Here is a 22,975-nt window from a genome sequence, read left to right on the forward strand (position 1 = left end):
CTCTCGATTCGATTCGATTTCGTTTGATTAGACAACGAAGTGCTTTTTTCTGGTTGGCTTACTATTGTTCGAAACCACAGCCTCACCGAAATTTAAAATTTGAACTCGCTTGTTGTGATCAAAATGTTTTATGACTGCCACACGTGGTTTTTAAAGGAACCGTGGCAATAACTCTGGCTCTGACTAATTTGCATTCGATGCGGAAACTGGAAAACTGCTGGTCATTGTCATTGCTGAATCAAAAATAGGCGGAATCTCAACTATGATGCTAAGAATTTAGAAGGAAGAATAAGAACATAGCTTGTGAAGTTGCCATAAATGGAAAATTGTATTTGTTGTTTTATTTTTTTGTTTACTAGCTTAGAATATAAATAAATAACAATGTTTCATATTTAATCAGTTCACCAAATTTGGCAGCTTTCGCTTTTCCGTTGACATCCAAAAGCCTTATCAAAGTTATCGTTATTATTAACAATCTGTAGCAATCGCAGTGGGTGGGCGTCGTGATCCAATAATTGGCCGGAACTTCTTTTAGAGCAGAAAAACTGCGCCAAGTTGAGAAAGAAAATTTGTTCCCGGCTAACAGCGCCCAAGTGTGTGTCATTCCGATTTCTAGTGTTTTGGGAGGAGTACGTGGAAAAGGCCAGCCTAAGACCTTCAATATCGGCCATACGCTCTTCGATAAAATCCGTTTTAGGGCTGTTCATGCAATCTAATCCGTTCTGGAATTTCGACGAGTACAGAATTTCCTCACCTATTTCCTGATAGTTTCCGTGGATGTCCATCACTATCTCACTGCCAATAGCGTGCATCAACTCATGGGCTAGCGCAAATCCCATCAAGCTGTACTTGAACACATCGTGGCTATCATACATAAAGAACGGTTCCTGTAGGAACGCATACGGTATAACGATAAAGTTACTGTTAAACACATAGTATGCGCTAGTCGGTTCCTCAACATCTCTGATCGTTTCAGGTATGTACCAATTTTTTTCGGAACTCGATTCTGGAAGTAACAGTTGATCCATTTTTTTTCTTATGTAAATCTCCAGAATCTTGAGTTGAACACGACCGTAGTCCAAATCGACCGAGGAAATCTCCAAGTTCTCAAAGTACCGAGTGGCGAAACTCCGATGGTCGAGATCCTCGGGAACATTACCTATATTAAGAACAACATCTCGAACCTTCTCGATGACCACTCTTTTCTGTTCTTCAGAAAGTCCAAGGCGATTCTGATTGATTTTATAAAGTAACTGTCTGCGTAATTGTTCAAAGATGTGTTCAACTTCCTGGATGTTTAGCCTTAACGTTTTGGGATTTTGGAAGCGCTCTTTATAGAGAAGGTTCCAGGCCAGATTCATGCTGTCGATCAAATCAGTAAGGCATTTAGTACGGTCTCTGCCGGTCAGAGAGTTTTCCTCTATATAGATGACGAATCGGGTCATTAAGTAGGTTGCCAGGACTTCGGCGTCGGTCGATTCCATCTGCCTCTTAAGGGCCACGAAGTACTCTAAGTTCTTGACCAAAACCCGATATTGAGGGGAAATAGGATGCCCAACTATTGCCTCGATGAACTTACGAAAGTTGAGACCTATCCTCGCCTCAATCTGTCCTACGCTCATATAATACACAGTGGGCTCATTCGGTTGTTGTCTTCCTATACTTTTTGTTAGAACTTCCAGTATGTATAGCTTGAAGAGCGGTGGCGACCTCCTAAACTCAAACCTCATTTCATTGAGAACTTTGAGGGAATCCATTTTATAGTAATCCTTAAAGCTAGGCACACTTAGTATCAATACAGGATCTGCACTAAGCTCCGAATTCTGTATGACAGTCACGTTGATTAAAACATTGGTAAGACCAAGACGTTGGAAATACGCCAGGGTATCCATCCACTTAAATTGATCCTTCGGCCACTTGGTTCCAGCGGGAGTGAGAAGGGGCCAAGTGAAATTTTCGCCAGGAGAAGCCAGCTTCAGAAAATGCTCCAAGCTCCTCGTTTCTGAGGGAGCATTCCTGCAAGTTTGATAGTAGCGTAGGACCTTGGCATCCAAACTCGACTCGTTGAAGCCCGCCATCCGCGAGCTGACACGCAGTTCCTCCATTAGTTCTCGGAGGTCCTCTAAGACCCTTTTGTTCAACATTTGTAGGATGTTCGAGTAGGAATCGTAGATGTGCCGTTCTGCGTACTTTCCGCAGGCATATTCGAAGTAATTGCCACAGGCACTGTGTTCCTCGTTCATATGGTTAGGGATGTTCCTTAGGATCTTTCTGTCGGTAATACTTACTATCACCTCTGGAGTTGGAGAAGTAGCAACAATATGTACAACCAACAGGAAAATAAACCACTTCATCGCTGGAATCTAACAGACGTCTACTGATGAATTGGAAGTCCATCTCGTCTGTTTTATATACTGTTAGATGGATCCATTATAATAAAAAAAATAACAAATTCCCAAGAATGTCTCATATTTAGAAATCCCCAAAAATTTAATAATAATACGTATTTTTGGAAAAGCAAAATTTAAAAGAGATTACTGAATGCCAGGAATTAAGAAGTAATTAAAAATTTTAATTCGTTTCCAGAACAGAGATTATAAATTCAATAAATAGTACAATTTTTGATTATTACCCAGAACACACATTTTTAAATTGTTTGGTGGAACTTAAATCATCTCCTTATCAATTTTAAAATTGATCAAAAATAAACGTTTTCAGAAATACCCTCTTTCAACGAATAAAACATTAATAGTTAATATGCATCACTTTAAGACATGCTCTAAGAACATTTTTGAAATGTGCTCAAATTTCTAGATTTAAGACCACTGTGGAATTGGACCAACTGTACCATCGTGCTGTTCTTGGATCAATTGGCAGGCTTTGCCACCATTTTTCCAACAAACAGGAAATATTATGCAGATCTTCATTACATTTCATTTTGATAAACACGAATGTAGTTGAGCAGCGAGACTGGGGATATTGGCATTTGGTTTCGGGTTTGGGTTTGGGTTTTTAAAAGGAGCTTTTTGCCCGATGCCCGCCGCCTGATAAACGACCAGGGTTTTCCGAGGAAAACATGGTTATGGCAGCGGGGCCACGGAGACCAGCTATGAGGTGGAAAGGTGCCACAAAGTAGTGGGAGTGGAGTGGGTTTGGGTTTGCGATTGGGAGTGCGACTGGTTGTGGGAGTCGTTGCCAGAATGTGGGCGTGCCCTCCAAACCGCTTAGATGTGGCAAACAAAACGGCAACAAAAACGCGTGGAGCGTGCCTCATAATTGGCAACGTGAAACGCGGCAAAAGACGAATCCGCCAGCAACACGACAATTATTTGGGCAATGTGGTAAACGGTTTTTCGTTCTTTCTGGCCTTCTTCCAGCTTGGCCTCCTCTCTCTCTCAAGATCTCAAGAGGAGAGTATGCGGCCTCCGCATAACTTGGCTAACAAGCAAAAAACTGTTGACCAAAAATTAAGGCTCGCAATGCGCGTGCAAAGAGTCACAGAAGCAGCAAAGGCACACAGCGAAATGACACATCAGATAAGGCAATATCACCTACCCAGGCCAACTGGGAAACCAAGGAGACACAACCTGGTCAGGATGCACTGGAAGAAAGGCTAATCACGAAATATATATTTTTTAAATAAAGTTTTATTAGTAACTAAAATAAAAGGAAATGAAAAAAAGGTTGTTAATACTACATTTTGTATTAATAGGAAACTACAAACAAATGCAGGTAAGTCCATAATAGTTTTTAAATGGTAATAATAAAACATTCATATTTGTATATAGACCATATTTCAAGTAAATCTCACTTTTTTAAATCCTCAGTATTATGAACCAATGCGAAATATTGATTATTTGAGATATGATGAGATAAAACAATAACTTCTATACTATTTGAGACTTAAAACAAAAACTCGAATAATCTTTATTTGAGATTTTAGTTTTTCAAATCTAAGAAAAAAGATTCTTCGAGATTTGAAATTCAAATCTTTAGTATGGCTATTCGAGAGTTTTTTTCATAATAGTAATGGTCCCTTATAAAAACCTTTTTTATCGATCTTAAAAGCCTACAATCATATCTTCTTCTACATAGAACAACAAGTCTCTTGTAGGTGACATATATTCAAAGTTTCTCTTGTTTCTAGCAGTGTAGTAAACGAGGCGACGACGCCGTTTGTCTGCCTCGTTGCCACAGTCACAGCAGCCGCAGCCGCAGAGCGAGAGCAAGATGCAACAATTGATTGCCGGAGAAGGAGCCCGAACCCAAACCCAGACCGAAGTCCAAGTCCAGTCAGGAGCTGAACAATGCGAGGCTGCTGCTGCTGCTTTTGCTGCTGCGATTCCAACTCCATTTGGATTCGGAGGCGGCTCCTCAGGGTCGTTGCACAGCAGCAGCACCGTCTGCAACGTCGTTCCCCATTTGTACTTTGCAATGCAAAAGACGCGACGTCCTCCGCCCAGATCCTCCACCTCCAACTCCATCGCCCATCTCCCCAAATCCCCCCACTCCATTCGCCCATGTCGAGTACACGAAGTACAACACAAATTGTGGTGTCGAACATCATGTTCTCTGTGCCCCGAAAAACAAACAAAAAAAATACAATCACAATGGACTTGAGACTTGAGGACAGGCCAAGAGCAAGTTGGGCCAACTAGTCGGGCGGTTTTCGGGCGGATTTTTGAGGAAAAGTCTAATTGATGAGTGGCATGTCGCAAGGCTAGACACATGCAGCATGCAGCATGCAGCAGCCGCAGCTCATTACCCCGATGTCTGGTCCTCTGGTCTTCTATGGCCTCCTCTGATCTCGGCCAGACAGACAATGGACGCATAAACCAAGGCATCCCAGAGACCCCAGAGACGCAACTTTGACGCATGAATAAGTAAGCAATGCCAATTTTCCATTTCCAATGGCAATGCCAAAAACTTCAGCTCCGAGTGACAGTGAACTGGGAGTGAGGAAAATTCATACCCACATAAAGATTGGCTCTTATAATAAAGATTTGGAGCTCTACCAGACACCTCATTAACATATTTTTTAAAATGCATAGCTTACGAAGCTTTAACCTTTATTGCTTTCAAATAAAAATTAAATGTCAAGGGGGTGTTGAAAAAATTGGCATTGCTGTTGACAAAAATTATCATAATCCGCTTAACAAATTGTCAAAAAGATAAATCTAATTGTGTGACTATTGTTAAAAAAAAACTTCTTCAGATTTTTTCTTTTAACTACAGAGTTAGTTCATATTTTAACAAAACATATGCAAAATACTCCTCTTTTTTATAAAGTATTATTTCGAAAGTTTAAAAATTCCCGTATCCCAGAGATCGTATTTTCTGCGTTTAAAACCAGAAAACTAATTAACCCTCTGACATTTCCTTAGGCTATTAACCCACTATGCACGCTGGTGTGAAAGCTGCCAAAACAGCAGTCATAATAACAACAGCATTGGCAGCACAAAGCCTACGTGACGTTGCACAAAAAATGACGAATATTTCAATGCTGTTAAATATTTCTTGCGCTTTTTGAGTTCGGCCACAGGAAGAAATAAATTGTTATTCTTTTGAGTAGGGGTTTTTCCCCTTTTTTTGCAATAACCATTGTTGTTGCTCTTTAACACTTTACGTGCGAATAAGACAGCGCGAATAAGTAGAGGAACGAGATGGAGTAAGGGGTTAAGAGGAGAAAACGAGACGGAGGAAGCGCTAACTTTAAATTAGCTTTGACAAGATAAATGATCGAGCATCGGGCTAAAAACGAAATGAGAAATGGATACTACGGGCGACCTCTTCCCTTCTTTTTAAGTTGCCATGACTTAACCGATGTACGCGGTAATTGTACAGTGCGATTCGTAAATGTAAGGAATACTGAAAGTCAAGGGAGCTGAAAAAAGTTGTAGGTACTTTCAGCACTTCCTTTGAGATGAGAAAAATGTTTGGGGAAATATTGAAAACATTATTTTGGGAACTATAATAAACTGGGTGGAAAAATAAATTTGTTTTCTTAAATTGGTCTATTCATTTATAAAAATATAGATAATCAAATAGTTTAAGTAGTTTCAAGTCCGTTTTCTCAACCAAATGTTGAACTAAAAGAAGACTTTAAGCTCGAAAGTTTGTGTATGTTTACCAGCTTTAAAACAGCGGTTGTACAATGTACGTGTTGCGGCAGAGATCGACCAAATGAAAGGCTGCTGACCGCTGGTTAAAAACCTAATTTTAGTTTAACATGCGGATAGAGTACTACATATCCCAAATCTTAATAGTTAAAGCCTTAATCATCTGAAACACACTGTAGCGAGTTCTATCAAATGCCTTATAACGAACCCCTCATCTGGACCTATGGTGACCCCGACAGTTGGGCTGTACATATTCACGCCTGGTGCATCCTTATCCTCATTATGCTCGTCTCCGTTTGCGTCATTGGGTCTGCTATTTCAATCGGACCGGAAAGGCCGCAGCACTAAGTATATATAATTTGAGCCCCTCCTCGGCTTCCTTCCTTCGTTTTAGTTCGTTTTGGTTTGGTTCTCCTTGGGGCTGGTTCCGTGCAATTTACAATTGGCATTGGCAGCGAGGCGTCAAAAGGCTTATTAAAAGAAATTTGCAATTGCAACGGACAGCGGACACTGGAAACTGGACACTGGACACCAGAGAAGGAACCGAAGGAAGCGAAAATGTGGGGCCCAAACGGAGCCCATTTCAAATTGCATCCCAAGATGCACAGCTCGAGATTTACCATTGCAGTCCACCGTCGAGCCATTTATGTTTTTTCTGCTGCGGGTCTTCGTCTGCATCCATCCTCTCCTGCTCTCTCTATAAGGCCCGATCGCACACAATCCCCCAATCACAATGGGGCAGGCACGAAACTCCACTTTTAGAAGGCACCTTATCTGTGCAACGGCATCATTATTTCACACCAGCCCAGCTGAAGGCACAAAGCAGCCATGGAGCTGCGCAGATGGAAATGGAAGTGCAGATCGAGGAGCAGGGCCAGGAGCAGGAAAGGATCGGTAGGAGGATGGAGGATGGGGAATGGGGAACGCGTCGTCTGTGGCAGCGGCAAAAGGGCACACAAAAACGGCATAAATATTATGGCCAAGCTGCGAACGAGCTGCAGGAGCCGAACGCAAAAACAGGGTCTAGAGATGGTCAACATAAAGTATTTTATGAAAACTTATTCCGACATGTTATGAAAATAAATACAAAATCCTTATTTTATTAAAAATTGTCATTACAGTCCCCTTCAATACAAATAAGAACTTAAAAGTAACATTTTCTAAAACAATTTGCAATTTTTTTCAGTTTTATATTGCTTGGATTGGCATAAAACTAGATTTTATAATATTTCAGATATTACATTATCCTAGGATTTTATAAATTTATGATAATAGAACCTTTATCTATCTATCTCAATCATGGCATTTTCTTAAAACCTTTTTAAATAGACACCTTTTTATAATTTTCATTAATATTCATCTTATAATTGAAACTATTTAAGAGCTGCTTTGAAGCTGAATTTAACAGAGAGATATTTTAAAGAAAAACATTTTCAACAACGATACAGGTGCCATAACTTGTTACTAACATGAATAAAAGTAAAATATAACCACAAGTTAACCGATGGTTAAGTTCGTGTCACGCTCTCATCGGCTAACCCCTTGGAAAAAGATCTCATATCGAGAACCGTACGTGGCCGGCAATGCCATGAAATGCTTAAACATAAATTCAACGAGACGAGGAAGTGCAGGACGGGCTGGGATGGGATATGCAGGATGGGCTGGGATGGTCAGGAGGGAGGAGTAGGGAGCTTAAAGCCGGTCCTGGCACATCGCGATGTGCTCTTGGAGATTAGTCTGAGCCATAGAGCAGCTTCGTGTCTTCGTTTCTCTTTCTGTGGCAGATGTGGATCTTGGCCAGAAGAACAGAACCCAAAGCTCGCATTTTCCCTGGGTTTTAGGTTTTAGTTTTAGACTTTGGCTTATAGCTCTAGCTTTCTCTTGGCGCTGGTCAAGAGCTCGACTGATGCCATTGCCGATGCCTGGACCGCATTGTTCCACGGCCTGCAATAAATTATCGATTAGAGTGGGCTGCCGGCTGGATATGGGCAATGAAATGCAATGCAATGCAGTGCAACTGAGGGTTCAACGACCCAGCCAAGTAACCGACTTATTACGGCCCAAAACGAAGGGTATTCGTTACGTTTTTTAATGGGTCTGCTTGTGGCCCATTCGGGTTCCTAAAAGGTTCACGCCTACACTGCGCTTTTTGCGGCCCTGCAACTGTACGCCAAGGTGTGAAATTTCCAGCCTGGCCATATTCCCCAAAGGCCCCCTAAAAGATGGTGCCATCCGAGCTACTCTTTTCCTGTCGTCCCAAAGCCTTTAATTTAATGCCAAGGCAATTCGCCTGGCCGGCAGACGTGGCTGGAATTTTAAATGTATTTTTGCAGCCACAAGAATCCGCAAAACGGCGAGCACAAAGTGTGATTAACGCGTACCTGCAACTCAGACGGGAATCGAGGACGATGGGCCCAGCCTTTTTGACACAAAGCCCTCTGCTCGAATGGTCGATGGTCTGGGGTTTTTCCTTTTTGGTCTTTCGACGATTCTCGACGGCCCCAGCGACGTTGACAAAAAAACCCGCGGGACCCGCGTGGATCCTCATAAATGCGCGCAGAAGCTGCACAAAAACCCGACGAGAATCCCGGCCACCTCATCCTCATCCTCATTCTCAACCCAATCCCCATACCGGTGCTCCATCTCGATGTGCCGCCGTCTACCTGAATGGCAGTTTGTAACTTTTGTGTGGCTCGGGGCTTAAATGCCCCAACTCGTTATGCTTACCACGGCAGCAGCAGCAGCAGCAGCCGCAGATAAGCAACCTATGCACCTGGAAAAAGTATACACTAACATGTTAAATTGAAAGTGTGTAAGACAAATCCAAAATCACAAGTTGTAATAGGATCATCGGAGAAACAAGATTTGCTTTTATTATTTTCTATCAATACTTTTGACCAAAATTAGTTGGAAAAATGTTGAAGAGGATATTTTTTAAAGCAAATATATATTTTCTGAAATAATTTAAAGCCTGCTTTTGGGCGAATTATTAAAAGAATTGAAATAAAGACATTTCTTATTAAACTTTTTATAAAATGCTTAATACAATCTAATTATGTATATAAACGTAAGAAAAAGCAGGATTGGATAAACGAAATGTATGTCTCTAAGATTTGTCTAAAGAGACTACCTATTAGGTAATATCTAAAGTTTTTAAGATTGTGCTAGATCTCAAATGAGTTCAATACCATCCAGAAATCTGTATTTATGATATTGAAATATATCTTATGCATAATGAAAATGTATATGTATATATGAAATCATTATCTGATTTTAGTCCCCTGCTTCTTCATTTTTGCGTCTTAGCTTAAGCTTAATTCTGACATTTTTCTCAGTGTACAGAATCTTCTGCAGCTTGCTTTGCATGCCAGGCGGTTCGTCCTACCCCCACTTAGATCCCTTCTGTCCCGCCGCAGGCTCTCCCATTTAATGAGTGTTGTCTGGGTCGGTCAGATGGGTTCGGGTTCGGATTCTGGTTTTGGGTCGGACTGGGTCCAGTGCCGTGTCGGTGACTGCATCATTTTAATAATATTGTTTACGTGACATTTGATTTATTATGAACTTTTTCTTTTGACAGATTATGTGGCGGCTCGACTCGAAGCCAGTTGGCTACTGTTTCGCCTTGGCACGCACACACTGGAGCCCTGGGATCGTTTTGGGTCCGAGGACTTAATGGATCCGCGAACCTGACTGACTGGACTGGGGGTACGCGACTCTGGAGGGGTAATGTGAATCTGCAAACGACAGCTGCGGATGCTGGCGAATCAATTAGCCTGCCACATAACAGTAAGGCCCCACAATTACCCCAAATTACACGAAACAGTACCATATTAAGCTTATTCAATTAGGTTTGTGAACAAGGACGGGAGTGCAAAAAAGGTATACGGTTAAGTTAAGTTTACTTGGGAAAATATGGTCGGTTGTAAATATATATACGTGGTATACGTAGTTTTCTATATATTTATTATACAATAAAAGTTCGAATAAAAATGCCGACAGCACTTTGAGAAAATAAAAACGGCTTTAATATAATTAACAACCCTTACTTAAAAGACCACTATCACATCAGCACTTGTTTAAAGTCCATAGGCTATCACATCCTTATCTAAGCACTACCACATCGTTTACAATCTGTTTGAACTCCCACCGAAATAGTGCCATTTCCTTTAATTTCCAGCGATCAGCGTCAGAATTGATTCCCATTAAATCCCTTCCTTTTATGGCCCCTCGATCCATCTTCCTGCCCCGGCTTTTGCCTTTTAACGCCTTTTTTACGACCCGCACAAACCGAAAGAAGAAAAAATTAATAGTTCTTGTCATTTGAAGCGACCAAAAATATAATTAAAAACCGTCTCAAGTGCCAGGGCTCTCGATAAATCAGTTCGAGGCGACAACACCAGAATCGGCAAAACGCATGGGATCAAAAAACGACTTGAGAACTTAAAAGAGAACATATAGCGAGAAGTGAACCAAAGCGGGCCAGAAGAACAAGAAATGTTGGCCCAGAGCCAGGCAGTTTGGATACCATCCCATCCCCCATTCCACGCAGCACCTTCTTCTCCAAAACTCAACTCGTTTGAATGCTGAATGCCAGAAAAATGTTTTCAAATTATAAGAAGAACCTTTGCGCGGTGCAGTTTCTGGTTAGGGCTTTTTTTTTGGGTCCATTCGGGTTCTCTGGGTCGATTTCTGTTCCCTGTTCTGTTCTGATCTGTTTTTCTTTTTTACTTTTCGTTTTTATGTTGTCGTCTGATTCGTTACGATTATTTACAGAGAACTCGACAATGTCGTTTTAATTAAGAACCAGTTTTTTTAGGTTTTATTTTGGTTGGTTTATTTTTTTCGCCTTTGCCCAGCGACATTTACAAATTAAATGGTGATAAGCTAAGGTTTTTTGTGGTGGGTGCCCTCTCATGCCACCAAACATTTAATTATGCGGCATGCAAGGAGTGCAGCAACAATAAGTGTGCTGCACTGCGAAAAATATTCTCTAACTAAATAATTAAGATCTTCAGGTCCTTTAAGAATCATACATTTCTATATGATGTGTTGTACTAGTAGGAAGTCTTATCTAATAACTAAGGATTGAAGAGATCTGCTATGATGGACAATATCCTGCCTATAAAAAACTGGATCCATAAAAAAGTTATAGCCCCATCATTTTACAGTTTCCCTGTTGAGAACTGAATTAAAGAACACATTTTCGTCAGTGTGTCTGCGGTTATCGTTGAGACTTTAATCTTTATGGGTTATGAATGCACTCGAGTGGTTAGGCTCAATTTAAACAGCCATCGAGCCGCAGACCGGATCGCAGCGTTATTTACGATAGCTGTCAATAATAATAGTCATAATAAACACAATCGCTGGTCCCTTATTATGGAGGAAGGTGTTGCACCCATGCGGCGAGGCGAGGGTGCGAGTTCGTTTTAATATTGACCGATTCCGATAATGTCATAAATGTGACAGCGATAAAAATCAACTCAATTTAGATGGGTTCTATATACACATGAGAGGGGGGCCTGTTCTTCGCCCTTTCTATCTGCCTGCAGGTTGTTTTGGAACAACCCTGAGACAGAGGGAGACAATTCAACTTCAAAACTTGTTTACACTTTACAGCGCTGGCAAATGTTTGATCGAATGTCTCAGCGCACATATTGACATTGTGATTAGGGTTCGACGGAAACATTCTTTCAAGCAGGAAGCTTGCACAACTCCGCTGAAAATGTCCAGAAATGACGGACAGAGAACGGCACACATTGCCGGTTCTTCAGACATTTCCATTTGCACTTCCATTTCCCATTTGAGTTTGAGTCGGCCAGCATTTTATGCAAAATCGAACACGACTTTGCACTAAAAATGAAGTGAGTTCCTGACCAGGGTGGCCAAAGGAGAGAAGGCTGTTTAAAATTCTGTACTTCAATACTGATCTGAAAAAGCCCTTTAGGTGGGAACCTAAAAGAACTGGGAGACTGACAGGTGCACTTAGGATATTGAAGATCCTTTAAATTATTTTAAGACATTTAAATTCTTACTTATGATCCTACTTTTAAATATTTTAAGCCTTTAATTTTCTTGTAATTTTAAGATTTTATAAACCAGTAAGATTAAAATCATGCAAATCCAAGTATCTTATAACATTGTAATCACTTGATATGATCGAAGATCCTTTTTTTTACAGCTAATGAAAACTAAATCTAAAAATGTAGAAAAAAGTAGTAACTATTAATAGTTAAAATTTTTGTTAATTTATAAAATGTTCCAAATGTAATACAGGGGTATTTTTTTATATTTTTACATAAGCCAAAACGAAACCATTCAAAATACAAGCTCATTCACTATAAGCTCCAGGCCATTTAGCAATGTCGAATGGTACTTCCTTTGGCAGTTCTTCTTCGGAAAGAATACTGTCAATGCATATGCAGATATATGAACATTGTCAGTCATCTTGCAGTTTTCCAAAGCCAGCCAACTCCCCCAGTCCAATGGAGTCGAGTGAGATTTCTGCGCATAGATTGGCAACGAGCGGGGAAATAAATTGCTTTTGGCTTATGCAAAAGCTGGGCTCCTTTCCCTGGAGGATGGAGATGGTCATCCCGGCCAGCATCCAAAAAGGCCAGCCAAAGCGCGAAATTTCTCGTACGTGTGCGATGGTCCGGTCCGCAAAAATAAGACTCAAGGAAGTCAAGAAGAACTGTGGAGAATCGCGAAATATTCCCCAGCGTTGTTATCGCCGCCTTTGGATCGCTGAGGTTGAGGCTCCGGCAGCGGAATGCGACGCACAATTAATCATATCTGAATATATTGCGCCCTTTGGTGGCATAAATCTCGCCGGACTTTAAGCCGCTCTCTCGGGAACTTAAGAACTTAAAAAAGCAGGAAAAAAAGGAAAACTGCGCATTTTAGCGCTTCACGCGCATGCGCAACCAATCGCTTGATTAGTTCCCAAACTCCAGGCTGGGGATAAGCTTGTAAAAAAAGAAAAGTAAAACCCCAGACTGAACAGGAAATAAGCTCTGCTAATGGAATCCGAATGGTTCGGATCAACATTCCATCGGCCTGCGAGAGCTTATTACAGTCCGTAATGAGAGTTCCCAGCTGCATTGCTGCAGCCCATTTGCCAATTAAATGAAATTAAAGTCATATCTGGCAATTGCCGTCTTTGGTTCTGCGACTGATGAGGTGTCGCCAGTCGGGACGCGTAATTAACCCCATGGATGCCCCATCCACATTTCTATGCCGCATCCAAAGAACCGAGCAGCAGACTCTTCTAATTAAATTGTGGTGGCCACTTTTTAATTAAGGCAATGCTGAATGAACACTGGCAAGCATCCAACAAATATTAAAACTGCAGCAGAGGATCGGAACGGTGATATAGGGCCTGGCGAAAGGCAAAATCTAGTTAATTAAAACAATATTGGAAATATTTGTGATAAGCAAACCGCTTTAATTGTACGTAAATTACTTACAAAGCGACTCTTGATATCTTCATTAAGTTTGTATAATAATTTCATCTTCCATAATCAACTTGAATGAATAAATACATATGAGATTTAGTTTTCCTTATAAGTTGCCCCATTGTGAGCTCGCTGCTTGGGGGCAATTCCAAGTTGATTCAGTGCATCATAAGCAGGGAGACATTGTTATTGACTTTGTGGAACCAGCCAAAAGCCAAAGGAGACCGCAATTAAGTGCATATAAATTTCGAATTTTTACGATCTACGCTCTTATAAAAAGCTCACTCTATGGGCACAGTTACAGTCACAGCTGCCAAAGGAGCACCCAAAAGACCCATTCAGCTGGGCTCAAAATGCATAAAATGGGACGATTTATGTCCAAGTTTGCGAACTGGCGAAAAATATGAGCGAAACTCATTCGTGAAAGAAACGAGGATACCCGCTGGCTTTCTATTGATAATTAGCCATGACATTGCTTAGCTTGAGGCCATGAACTGTTGGAAAATGCTCAAGTGGTTAATTTTACAGAGAAAGAATCTTTGTGGTATGTTAAAATATAAATCTCTTATAAATAGTAAAGCTTGCAGTAGCTCAAGTATTAAATATACATTATTACTGCCGTGTAGATTTGTACTTACAACTGATTTTGCCCCAAGTAACCCCAAACTTCTTATACAATTTGTAAGAAAAATTTGAACCTAATATTAAATACTGTTCAAAAAGTATTATCCCTTTATTAAAAAAATTAAGTAAATGGTATTTTTTTTAAACAAATTCCTTTCATTTAATAAAATTTACAACCTAAAAATAATTTTTAATGTAGGTACTTTTTTAATATAAAGATAAAAACGCCATTAAGCACAAAGATCCAAAGTTCGGGGAGAATACTTTTTTAAGTGCAAGTTCTTAGCAGATTATTAAGGATTATTTATTGCAGGTACATATTTCAAAAGTTTCTCTTACTGAAATAATTTTTAAAATCCCCAAATTTATTTGACCAAATTCGCAGGATAAATAATGTATTTTTATAAAAAGCTCTCGACTCATAATAATATTCCCAAAAAAAAACCGATCGACTTCTACCCCTTCCTTTTCTTTCGTGTAAAACCGGACTGAAAACCCTTCTGCGAGGGCCTCCTCCCAAAGGCTTATCTTAATTTTTGCATTTAATAACCGCATTGCGGCTGAAACGAGCCAGCGAACTGCCACCGGTGGTCAGTTGGGCAGCGATCGCGACGGGCGGCCATTAAGCTTAATATGGCCAAGTAAATTCTTGGCCAACTATGCCGAGGTGTGAAGAAAAGTGTCGACTTGTTAAGCCGGGGCCACAGCGGGCCCAGACAGATAGCCACCACCTTCGGGATGGGATCGCCTGAGCGGCGGACATTTCTCGGAAACAACGCGCGCGATTCGTGGAAGCAATAAATAAGGAGGCGGCGGAGGAGGAGGCAGCGGCATTGTCCTTCATGTGTTTCGTGGCGTAATAAATTTTATAAATTTTTTTCTCCTTTTTCTGCTGCACAAGGATATGGCAAAAGGGCCAAAAGACTTGGCCAGACCAACACCAACCGCCCTGTCGCACTCAATTAGCGAAACGCGAGTCGCGCGCGTTTTTGGCGCGGCAAAATCTGTTTGATTTCCCTGGCTAACTTTACGATCTGCGTGCGGTTTCCTTGTTGAAGCAAATTAACTAGACCTGGTCGAAAAGATCACCTAGCTACTCTCTCTGGGGCTGTCAACACTCGGCATTGTCTTTGCCGCCTAATGTCCAGCCAAACAATGGGTGGAAAAATAATATACAAGTTGCCTATAAAGTGCCTGCTTAAACTTTGATGGGCTTAGGAGCCATAAAAAAGCATCATAATGGTAGCTGCTCTATAAAACAAAATACGAAGCCAAGTGGAATAAAGCGGGAATTAAGCCCCGAATCCGTGAAGGCAAATTCAATTTGGCGATTCAACCGAAGTCTGTGTACACTTTATGGGCAAGAGCCATTCGAAGCGGTTGTTAAAACGAAATTTGTTTTTTTAATTAGTTCGGGCAGCTAAAAATTTCATTAAATTTAATGTGGAAGTAATACTACGCAAAGCGATGTGTGCCACATAAAATTAAGGCAGCCTGATTTTATTCTAGGGAAATATTTGGAATGGAGGTGATTATTGTTTCATTTGGTTTAATATATTTTGGAAAAGGTATTTTAAACCAATCTACAAAAATACCATTTCGTGTTTTGCTAAAATAAATTAATCATTTGGCTTTATTTTTTCTTGTTATCTAAATTAAAATATAAACTAATTGCAAAAAATTGAATTCTAAGATAATAATAAAAATGTAAAGGAATTAAAAATATATATTTCCAGGAACTGGTTATCATAGATTACTTATCAGTTTTCCAATAACATATAACAATTACGGGTATTAGCAGAAAAATGATTTCATTGCAATATTTGAAAGTGCAAAAGTGCATTTATAAAGCTTTCTTATCAGAGGCTTAAGCTTTTATAGCACTTCCAGTTCTAGATGAGTCAGTACCTATGAGTAATAAAGTGATTGCAAGCCATAGAAAAAGCACATAACATCTAACGCCTTAAAGTGTATAAATTGATCACGGCCATTTTTTTGATATTCATATTTAAATCGCTTTAAAATCGCATCAAAACCAAATGGTCAATTGAAGTGCTGCGATTCGATTTGATTCCATTTCGGATCGTCGCAGATGGTCGCGCATAAACTCGGTTGTTTATGGGCCTAAGCGGCTTTGGTGTTTTGGTTTTGGTTGTGGCTTTCCTGGCTCGGTAACTTCGTTTGTGCCCCGGTTTTCAGTGCCTCCGCATCTCCATCGAAATACCAGGTCTGCGTGACCAGGTCTTTTCAGCCATCGGCCATCGGCAATGTCTAATCCATGGCAATTAATTACATCGTTACACGCGCTGCCGCCAAACAACTTAATACAACATAAATAATTGTCAAAATGCTCGGCCACAGACGCGCGAATTAGTCTTCATTATGTCAATAAATCTTGGCCAATTGCCACACCGGATCATGCAACATCCAAACGGGAGTCAATATATCTTAATGCACCTGTCCCACGCCGAAATGGAAACTCTAGTTGGGCGATGTCCAATTTTCTCATCAGGTAATGTTTACTTTTATGCAGAGAAAATAATAAATATTTATGGATTTTTTATATTACATGGAAGAGAGGTTACTGAATATTAAAAATAAAGTGAGTACATTCATCTTTGTTAGAAATATCCATCAGAATATCCAGTAAAAACGATCAGTTTTTTAATCTGACGGGAAATACCAATTGCCTTATTGATGGATTGTAATTTTTTTTTTACAGAGACATACTATATAAGAAGCGGACGCCAAAGTTGGTCTATGGCCGGCTCAAAAGATGATTATGGTCATGACAACTTAATGACGAACGCAGCCTCGGCCTGGGAACCCGATCCGATCCGATCCAATCCAATCCGTTGCGATCCCAAAAGCGAGCCCTCGTCGTCTGGAAACCCCTCAAGTGGCCCGGTGGTGACCGAAAAACGAGACTGGCAAATTTGCATAAAAATCAGTGGTATATCCCCTATACACCCCGCCTCCTTCAGGTGACATTAACAAGCCACAAAAAAGGAAGCACCAGCCACTGTGATACGACCAAATTTTAATTAAAAGTTTAGTGGAGCGAGAGACACACGCCAACGACAACGACAGCAACACAGCAGCAACATCAACACCAAAAGCAACCCCAGAGCAACATTGCACCATGGGTTAGAACTATATTTGCTTTGTTATTAATTAAGAACAACTTTTTTATAATTTTAAGGATTAAATTTTAGATATATTACTCTATTATCTTTGAAAAACATACTTAAGAAGTTCCATCAAAAATAAATCTCTACATGAAAGTTTATTTAAAACCTTATGACTCTGTATGAATTTTGATAAAATGATTAATATATACCTATGTTAAGCTTAAGATGTTGTTAAGGTACTAAACCATGTTTAAATAAATAAATATGTTTTGTATTGTAAAAAGTTAGTCAAAAAAAGACAGGTGTCATAAGGCCTTAATTACTTAGAAGGATAAAATCGCTTTACCAAGAATTAAAGGGGATATAAGACACCTAATTTCTTTTTCAAAGAACCTAATTTACTGGAAACTCTTAATATTTAAAGCCTAATTATAATATCTCAAGATTTAAGCCCAAAATGTGACATTTTGCCCATGGTACTTCAGACAGCAACGGCAACCCAGGCGAACTGAGATCTTTGGGGCACTGCGACCGCAAAAGGTTGCTGGGGCAGAATGCCGTGCAACAAGTGTCAGGAGAGGCAACATGGCTAACAAGCGTCGCCTGTTCGTCGCCGCCATCGTCTGCTGTCAGCAATACACGCAAAAAAGGAAATAGTACACGGAAAACAAAAAATAAAGACAAAAACAAGAAGGAACCACACCGGGGACGAGGTGTTAAAGTAAATATGCAAGCGCTTACAACAAATTTTACATGCCGCTGCAATAATTGAAAAATCATGTTGCCGCACAGCGAATGTTGCAGCGTACGAGAGCAACATGTTGCTACATGACTTTGTGCTTAGCCAGAAATTCAACAGGTAAGGTCAGCTATAAAAACATGGATATTTTTGGAAAAAGATGCAGGAAAATGATGGAAAATAGTTGTATCTCATTTTAAGGAATGCGACATGAAGGAGTGGTGATTATCTTCGGAAAGAAAAACCAATTAGTTCGATAGCTTTAGTATATTAGGAATTTTAATAGGGATGTCTTATAAGAAATGTGCTCAAATACATATCCCTAAAATATATTTTAAAATACACGTGTTTTCAGCTCTTTATAAAAGGAATGCGTATTTATATATCCTTTTTTTAATGATAGAACTGTTTTTTACAATCTTTTGTTATTCATTCTAGTTCCAACTTTAATTTTAAGATCCATATAAGCCCGTATAATATCTTTATCCCCATATCATGTTATGCCTTGCCTAGTTTTATGCGTCTCCTTAATTTTATCGGAATAGCCCCAGCCTTATATGTAACTCTAATGCTGTTGCTTTAGGGTCCTGGGTTCCCAAGTAACTCAGCTTCTGTTATCTTAGCAATTCCCCCAAGCGGATTGCGGATGTGCATCGGCAATATGCGGATAGCTCTGCTTTGGCTCAGATTTTTGCTTCGGGAATTGCCCTAAAAGAATCGCAAACCACGCCGAGAATCACGTACATAAATAAATAATAAAAACGCAGGCGTATATACTGGTGTATGTTTGTACATTCACGCCGCAGCGGAAGCTGCAACAGTAGCGGTTGAAACAACAAACAAACAAACATTCAAGCCGCCACCGCAATGGTTGTTGTTGTGGCTTTTTTTTGTGGCCAATGCCGCTGCAATTGCCACTGATCGCGTCGATTCAATTAGTAATTCTAAAAAGGCGGAAAGCGACGTCTTTTGCATCCTAATGAGTGCTGTTGCTGCTGTGCCAGCAGCCGATGTTGCTCCTGCAGCAGCAACACATGCAGCATGTTGCCGCTGCAATAACATTTGTTCATAACAAACAAGAGGAAAACAGTGGAGAGACAGGGCCAGTTTTTCCATTCCAATTGTGCCGGCACAGCACTTTTCATGCCCAAATGCAGTTTGTGATTGCTGCTGTGACTGTTGCTGTTGCAGTTGCCGATGTCGCTGTTGCTGCATTGACTATTTTTGTCATCCACGTTTACGCACTGGTCGTGCAACATGTTTGCGCGTTCATTCGCCGGCTCCTGCCATTTCCACAGAAAATGTAATTACTGTGATTTAATTTTTTTCCACATTTACTTCTATTGCCGCAACTGCTGCTCTTGGCCAGATTGCAACTGGCATTGCCATTTCTGCGCGCGCACTGCAAACTTGGCTCAAATTAATTCTTCAAGCCCAAATGCGATCTGGCCCAAGCTGCAGCTAATCAAACTTTAATCAATGCGGCATTTTGATGCGACATTGCTCGTTTCCTTTTTTCTTTTTTTTTGTATTCAGCAGACCGTTTCCATAGTTGGCACGATGGGAAAATATGTTGCTTGGCCTGGGAGGAAATCTGTGTACGGTCATGCCGAGAAATTGTTATTAATCTGGAATGGTCATATGGGGAAATTAAACGATCGTAAACCAGGTTCGAGTATTTCAAATGCTCAGCTAGCCATTGCGATATCTTATAAGTGCTGCAATCAATTATGCGTTTTGATATGAAGTATCTGGGTAATGGGTAATGTCATTACTTTTGAAGTGGTTTAAGAAGATCTTAAAATATTACATTTATTTAATTTTCAAGACTATTAGATGGGTATACTCGTATATATATCTTATAAGAAATCGGTTTTCTATGAAAAGAGCCCCATGGCTATATTTTTATTTCTGTTATTTACTTTTAAAAATATTTTTGCTATCAATATCGTCAGCTGACAGAAAACTTTACCTATTCTACCGTAACGCCTTAAATTTCATAGCATGACGATATTATTTATATGCATTAGCATGCCATTTTCGTCATTTCCAGACATTTATGACAGTCTAAAAGGTTTGCTCTGAAATATTTGACGTGTTGAATTGATATTTTATTAATAACTTTCCTTACTTTCCAAACCAACTGGGGAGATTACTTTATATATTTTTTATTATAACCCGTACTTTTACACATACATTAGTGCCCAATTGACCTTTGACGCATTTATAATCGCATGCAATACCGCAAGCGTGCAGATTAAATAAACTTTGAAGGTAGAGAAAATATGATAGACTTTTTAATACCGACTATTAATGGTAACATATTTTTAATCGTTTTGATATTTTATTCTTTCATATTAAAAATAAACAAAAATGTTTAATTAATTTTAAGGGTAATAAAAGTACAATACCCCCTACAATCAATTATAACTTACTAAGCTGCAAAATAGGGAGATAAGAAAAAGCTGTTTCTAGATTATTATTGTTTGGAACAGTCGTGTATAGTATAAACAAATGATGATTATGATTATAGGCTTGAGGTGTAATGCAAAAGCTATGGCAAAGCTCAGTGGGCGGTGAAATCGCCTGTAGAACAGATCGAACGGCAAAATGTGGATTGCCCTGCTAGGGACTCAAATTTTATTAGCAGCCCTTTGGCTTTTGCTTAAACAAATTAATAAAACCTATTTTATTCTTTCATTAACCAAACGAGTGCGAACCCAGGATGGCAGTCCATTGGAGAGCAAAGTGGCCTTAATGCCAGGAAAAACACGATTCGGCAATAACTTGGATATTCTCAACTTTACGCCATGTGGGTAGTTCTACATATTACACTTATCGCTAGTATATAGCGTTTTATTACAGCAAGTGTTTTTAATTTTGTTCGAGAGTCCACTGCCAAGGCCAAGGGTCAGAATTATCTGTGGTACTTTTTATACGCACCAATGTATAACGTGGTTCGGGCCGAGGAGGCTGAGGAGATATTCCAGAGCACCAAGCTGATAACCAAGAATGTGGTTTACGAACTGATTAGACCTTTTCTAGGAGACGGCCTACTGATAAGCACGGGTTAGTCATCTTCCTCAGCGTTCTTTTTTATTTTACTAATTAACCGATGATTTTTAGACCAAAAATGGCACTCCAGAAGAAAAGCCTTGACGCCGGCCTTTCATTTCAATGTCCTGCAGTCTTTTTTGGCTATTTTCAAGTGGGTTTCCATTTTTATTATAATTATGATACATTTTAGGAACTCTTATTCAATTTCAGAGAAGAGTGCAACAAGTTACTAAAAGTTCTAGACAAAAATGTAGAAGCAGAGCTGGAACTTAACCAGGTTATTCCACAGTTCACTTTAAATAATATATGCGGTAGGCTTTAAGTAAAAACCTTTTTTTACTCATACTAAACGCAATACTTTCTACAGAAACCGCTCTGGGTGTTAAACTAGATGACATGTCGGAGGGAAACGAGTACCGAAAGGCCATCCACGCCATCGAAGAAGTTTTGATACAACGCGTGTGCAATCCGTTGATGTATTACAACTGGTACTTCTTCCTTTACGGAGATTATCGAAAACAGGTGGAGAACCTGCGGATAGTTCACGACTTCTCAAGCCGTATTATCCAACGAAAAAGGGAGCAGTTCAAGCAAAAGCAGCTTGGTGAAGTGGATGAGTTTGGCAAGAAGCAGCGGTATGCCATGTTGGATACCCTCTTAGCAGCCGAAGCAGAAGGTCAGATTGATCATCAGGGAATCTGTGATGAGGTCAACACTTTCATGTTTGAGGGATACGATACTACATCGACCTGTCTTATCTTTACCCTGCTCATGTTGGCCCTGCACGAGGATGTGCAACAGCGATGTTATGAGGAGGTGGAAAACCTTCCCGAGGATAGCGATGATATCAGTGTGTTCCAGTACAACGAACTGGTATATTTGGAGTGTGTGATTAAGGAATCCCTAAGGATGTTTCCCTCAGTGCCCTTCATTGGACGCCAATGTGTGGAGGAGAGTGTTGTGAATGGCATGGTGATGCCCAAGGATACCCAGATCAGCATCCACATCTACGACATTATGAGGGATTCCCGTCATTTCCCGAAACCTGATCGGTTCCAACCGGAACGTTTTCTGCCAGAGAACACCGTGAATCGACATCCTTTCGCATTTGTGCCTTTTAGTGCCGGCCAAAGAAATTGCATAGGTCAGAAGTTCGCCATTCTGGAGATAAAGGTACTCTTGGCAGCGGTTATCAGGAACTTTAAGCTTCTGCCCGCCACCCAGTTGGAGGATCTTACTTTTGAGAACGGAATTGTACTGCGTACCCAGCAGAACATTAAAGTGAAATTATCGAAAAGGATTTAATAGAGATAAATAATGTAAGTCAACTTCTTGCCAAAGATGTTTCGTTTGTAAAATGTACAAAAAAAAAACCAAGTAAAGTCCACTAAGTCCAATTATTCATTGATAAGGGTGATTGTCTGGTACTGATTATAAAAAAGGTGCTGTCTGAAATGCATGGAGCAATAATCAATAAAAGATAACCGATTCACGTGCTGCACACTTAAACTTGTTTATATTTTTTAATTGCAATATTATATAATGGTTCCCTTAAGCACCTAATATGTGATTAGTTTTAATTGGTGCTAATTTAAATCTTTAATTAATTTATGATTTATAAAATTACTGCTTCGCGATGTATCAATAAAACTTACATAAAAATGAAATTTATACCAATTCGACTATAAGATAAGACAGATTATAATTATAATTAAAATTAAAATTATTTAAAAACCCTCCACAAGCAAATCCAATATATATTAATATCATAAACTTAAAAAGTAGTTATAAGGCTCAACTTGAAGCTCAACTACGAATAAATATACCCATTGCATGCCGTGTGGGAACATG

General features: G+C 39.9%; 3 protein-coding genes across 5 annotated transcripts in view; 2 read left to right on the top strand and 1 right to left on the bottom strand.

The window, feature by feature from the left end:
- The window catches only part of LOC119546030 (bone morphogenetic protein receptor type-1B), a 64,151-nt gene that overhangs the window by 35,914 nt on the left and 5,262 nt on the right, over positions 1–22,975 (bottom strand). The window lies entirely within an intron of this gene.
- On the top strand, positions 16,148–17,557 carry LOC119546040. 3 transcript variants are annotated; one of them, XR_005219160.1, is made up of 3 exons: positions 16,148–16,709; positions 16,778–16,799; positions 16,920–17,557. XR_005219160.1 is itself a non-coding variant. In XM_037852061.1 (2 exons), the coding sequence occupies exons 1-2, from the start codon at positions 16,580–16,582 to the stop codon at positions 17,183–17,185; spliced, it is 396 nt and encodes a 131-aa protein (XP_037707989.1). In that variant the 5' UTR covers positions 16,151–16,579; the 3' UTR covers positions 17,186–17,557. The 3 variants fall into 3 exon arrangements, 1 of the variants encoding a protein (XP_037707989.1); XR_005219159.1 differs by having other exon boundaries at positions 16,150–16,709; positions 16,774–16,799; positions 16,920–17,553; XM_037852061.1 differs by lacking the exon at positions 16,778–16,799 and having other exon boundaries at positions 16,151–16,709.
- LOC119546035 (probable cytochrome P450 4ac1) lies at positions 20,631–22,633 on the top strand. Its single transcript, XM_037852055.1, has 5 exons — positions 20,631–20,879; positions 20,933–21,136; positions 21,194–21,275; positions 21,335–21,435; positions 21,492–22,633. The coding sequence occupies exons 1-5, from the start codon at positions 20,678–20,680 to the stop codon at positions 22,427–22,429; spliced, it is 1,527 nt and encodes a 508-aa protein (XP_037707983.1). The 5' UTR covers positions 20,631–20,677; the 3' UTR covers positions 22,430–22,633.

This window comes from Drosophila subpulchrella, chromosome 2L (genome assembly GCF_014743375.2).
Source record: "Drosophila subpulchrella strain 33 F10 #4 breed RU33 chromosome 2L, RU_Dsub_v1.1 Primary Assembly, whole genome shotgun sequence".
Lineage (NCBI taxonomy): Eukaryota > Metazoa > Arthropoda > Insecta > Diptera > Drosophilidae > Drosophila > Drosophila subpulchrella.

Excerpts from the sequence above, each read along its gene's own strand:
- LOC119546040 (XM_037852061.1), top strand. The coding sequence starts at position 16,580 with ATGTCAATAAATCTTGGCCAATTGCCACACCGGATCATGCAACATCCA. Across the intron at positions 16,710-16,919 it reads ATGTCCAATTTTCTCATCAG|AGACATACTATATAAGAAGC; the intron begins GTAATGTTTACT and ends TTTTTTTTACAG.
- LOC119546035 (XM_037852055.1), top strand. The coding sequence starts at position 20,678 with ATGTGGATTGCCCTGCTAGGGACTCAAATTTTATTAGCAGCCCTTTGG. Across the intron at positions 21,137-21,193 it reads CGGCCTACTGATAAGCACGG|ACCAAAAATGGCACTCCAGA; the intron begins GTTAGTCATCTT and ends GATGATTTTTAG. Across the intron at positions 21,436-21,491 it reads CACTTTAAATAATATATGCG|AAACCGCTCTGGGTGTTAAA; the intron begins GTAGGCTTTAAG and ends TACTTTCTACAG.